Source organism: Arachis stenosperma, chromosome 9 (genome assembly GCF_014773155.1).
Source record: "Arachis stenosperma cultivar V10309 chromosome 9, arast.V10309.gnm1.PFL2, whole genome shotgun sequence".
Taxonomy (NCBI): domain Eukaryota; kingdom Viridiplantae; phylum Streptophyta; class Magnoliopsida; order Fabales; family Fabaceae; genus Arachis; species Arachis stenosperma.
The window spans coordinates 154,519,538-154,522,039 of NC_080385.1; the positions used below are offsets into that span (position 1 = coordinate 154,519,538).

Here is a 2,502-nt window from a genome sequence, read left to right on the forward strand (position 1 = left end):
AGACCGAATGAATGAAAACAGATTTTCTTGGTAACTTAAGAATAGCAGCCAAGCAAACAAAGAAGAAATCTCTAACTATAGAGGCAAGTTTCACCTTGAGCCCTGAATTGTAAAGAAATATGGGGCAATCCTTGTCGCTCAAACTGCTATTACTAAAGCAGCAAAGCGGCCTGTAGCCCCTTCACCATACGGCGAATTGTTGTGCGCCTACGCACTTAAATGTGCGCCACAAAGAATACCCTCTCCCGTGGATATACCACGCCACCCCTAACTCAAGAGGGAAGCGCTCGGCCTTAGGCGCATCATCAAGCAATCCACATTGATTGTGTTCAACAAAAAAATCAAAATATAAATAAGATGGTGGAAACTCAGGTGCAGTCGACTTCACGTGAAGTTGATAGCTGAGAGCAGTTAGATAATTTGACTGATTTGACTAAATTTTTATCTAGCGTCTCTCAACTATTAACTTCATGTTAAGTCGCCTGCAAACTCAGCAAATAAGATTAAAACCTAACCCAGGAAAGCATAAAAATACATGTAAGGTCCAGCTTTAAGAACCAAAAGACAAATCAAGATCAAAGAACTACAACACATGCATAACAATCATTGAAGAATCTGAGTAATATGAATCCAACATTGAAAGATAAAATTAAAAATCTACCAAAACCATATGCAATATGATGAAAAGGCTAAGTGGTATCATCAAGTTCTAGAGAAAACTGAAACAAAGACAAAAGGCATTGATCCTATTTTAGAACAGCAAAACTTTACAGTCTAAAAGGATGTCACACCGTTTTAATCCCCTTTCTTCCTAAAAGAGCAGCCCTCAGTCAGCCTGGCTCGACCACCGGTCGGCTGGCACAATACTGTCTGGCAGTTTCCGCACACCACGACGGTTTGAGAGTGGCTGAATACAGTGGTACTGCATCCAATCACAAATTTGGTGTGTTAAAACTAATTCTAATTCGAGTGATTTGAAGCAAGTTAGATATCACTAAATAAAAATCAACACAAAAAAACGGGAGAATCATCCAACTTACATGTTGAAGCATCCTTGGCACTTCACATCCTGCAACAATAAAACAGGGGAAAACAAGAGACATAAAAACGTGTTAGAAAAACAAATATCCAAAAAAAAAAGGGAAAGATAATAAGAGAGAGAATACCATGAAGAAAGAGTTAGGAGACTGAACAAGACGCTTGAGCTTGTGTTTTCTCTTCTCAAGCTCAGCCGGAGGGTTAAGCAAATCGATGTCATTCTGAAGAACCTACTCAATCCACATGAAATTTCAGCTATTCAAGAAACCGCATAGATAATCAAGCTCGGATCTAATGAAATGCGAGGAAGAAGGACACTCACCATGATGGCTGCGGCACAGGATTTCGAAACGTTTCAAAGAAACCCTAATTGTGAGTAGAGAGTGCAGCACCAACAAAGTACTATTATTACTCTCTAAAATAGGGAAAAAAAAAATTTTTTTATTTTTATTTTTAAATTAGGAGTAAAGCTCGAACTGTGTTGTGTTGTTGTGTTTTTGTTAATTTAATAAATTTTAATTCTTTAATTCAATACATCTTAATTATTTATTTATTATATTTTATGTGAATGATTTAAATTTAAAAGGTAACTTGTTAATTAGATTAATAATTTTTTTTATGAGTGTTAAATATTTTTTATAATATTAGATATTCGACCAAAGTCCAAAAAAAACAAATATTAAAATGACCAAAATATGTAAATGGCATATTTTTAATCCTGTTTTAATACTAAAAATATATATGAATGGCTTATTATTATTATTATTATTATTATTATTATTATTATTATTGTTCTACAATATTGTATTTACAGACGTTTTGTGTGTTTACATAATAATAATAATAATAATAATAATAATAATAATTTATCAATTCAGCTATTTCCTATATTTAAAACTTGACATATGTTTAATTATTCATGTACTTAATTTAATTATATTTTTCTATTGATATTTTAAATATTTCTAACAGTATTTTGAATAATTTAATTTATATATTAAAATGACTAAAAAACACAAAAAAGAAAAGAGTTGAAATAGTGTTTTATTTCAAATTTTTTTTTGAAACACAGATAAACAAATAAAGTTATTAAGTTTATGAACTTGCGAACCATGAAAAATATTATTTTAAATTTTAAGAAAGCTTTAATTTAATTATTTTTAAATAGTTGAAGTAATGAAGTAAAATAAAGTTAAATGAATAGGAAAGATAAGATAAAAAGGCAATACATAGCAAAATATTAGCTTGGTTGAGATGTGTCTACAACCATTACTCAAAAATAGTTGAGATTTTCATAATAAAATAATATTGCAAGTTATTATTATCTTAAATCTTCTTAAATTAAGTCATGAGTTAGATAACTTCTAAAATGTGTATACAGAGAGGGATGCACTTCCTATTTTTTTCTAGAGGCACCAGCTTTTGCCCAAAAATTTGTACAGAGTTTGGTTTTACATGCGATCC

The 2,502-nt window shown here is 31.1% G+C and overlaps 1 protein-coding gene across 1 annotated transcript; it reads right to left on the reverse strand.

The window, feature by feature from the left end:
- Positions 1–569: 569 nt before the first annotated feature.
- Positions 570–1,486, reverse strand: LOC130950712 (40S ribosomal protein S27-2-like). The gene is made up of 4 exons (XM_057879273.1): positions 1,361–1,486; positions 1,167–1,268; positions 1,041–1,069; positions 570–922 (listed from the first exon to the last, which is right to left on the reverse strand). Exons 1-4 carry the CDS (start codon positions 1,361–1,363, stop codon positions 796–798), a joined length of 261 nt encoding a protein of 86 aa, XP_057735256.1. The 5' UTR covers positions 1,364–1,486; the 3' UTR covers positions 570–795.
- Between the last annotated feature and the right edge of the window lie 1,016 nt (positions 1,487–2,502).

Coding starts and splice junctions, on each gene's coding strand:
- LOC130950712 (XM_057879273.1), bottom strand. Junction 1,070..1,166: donor CTCCTAACTCTTTCTTCATG/GTATTCTCTCTC, acceptor TTATTGTTGCAG/GATGTGAAGTGCCAAGGATG. Junction 923..1,040: donor TGCCAAGGATGCTTCAACAT/GTAAGTTGGATG, acceptor GATTGGATGCAG/TACCACTGTATTCAGCCACT.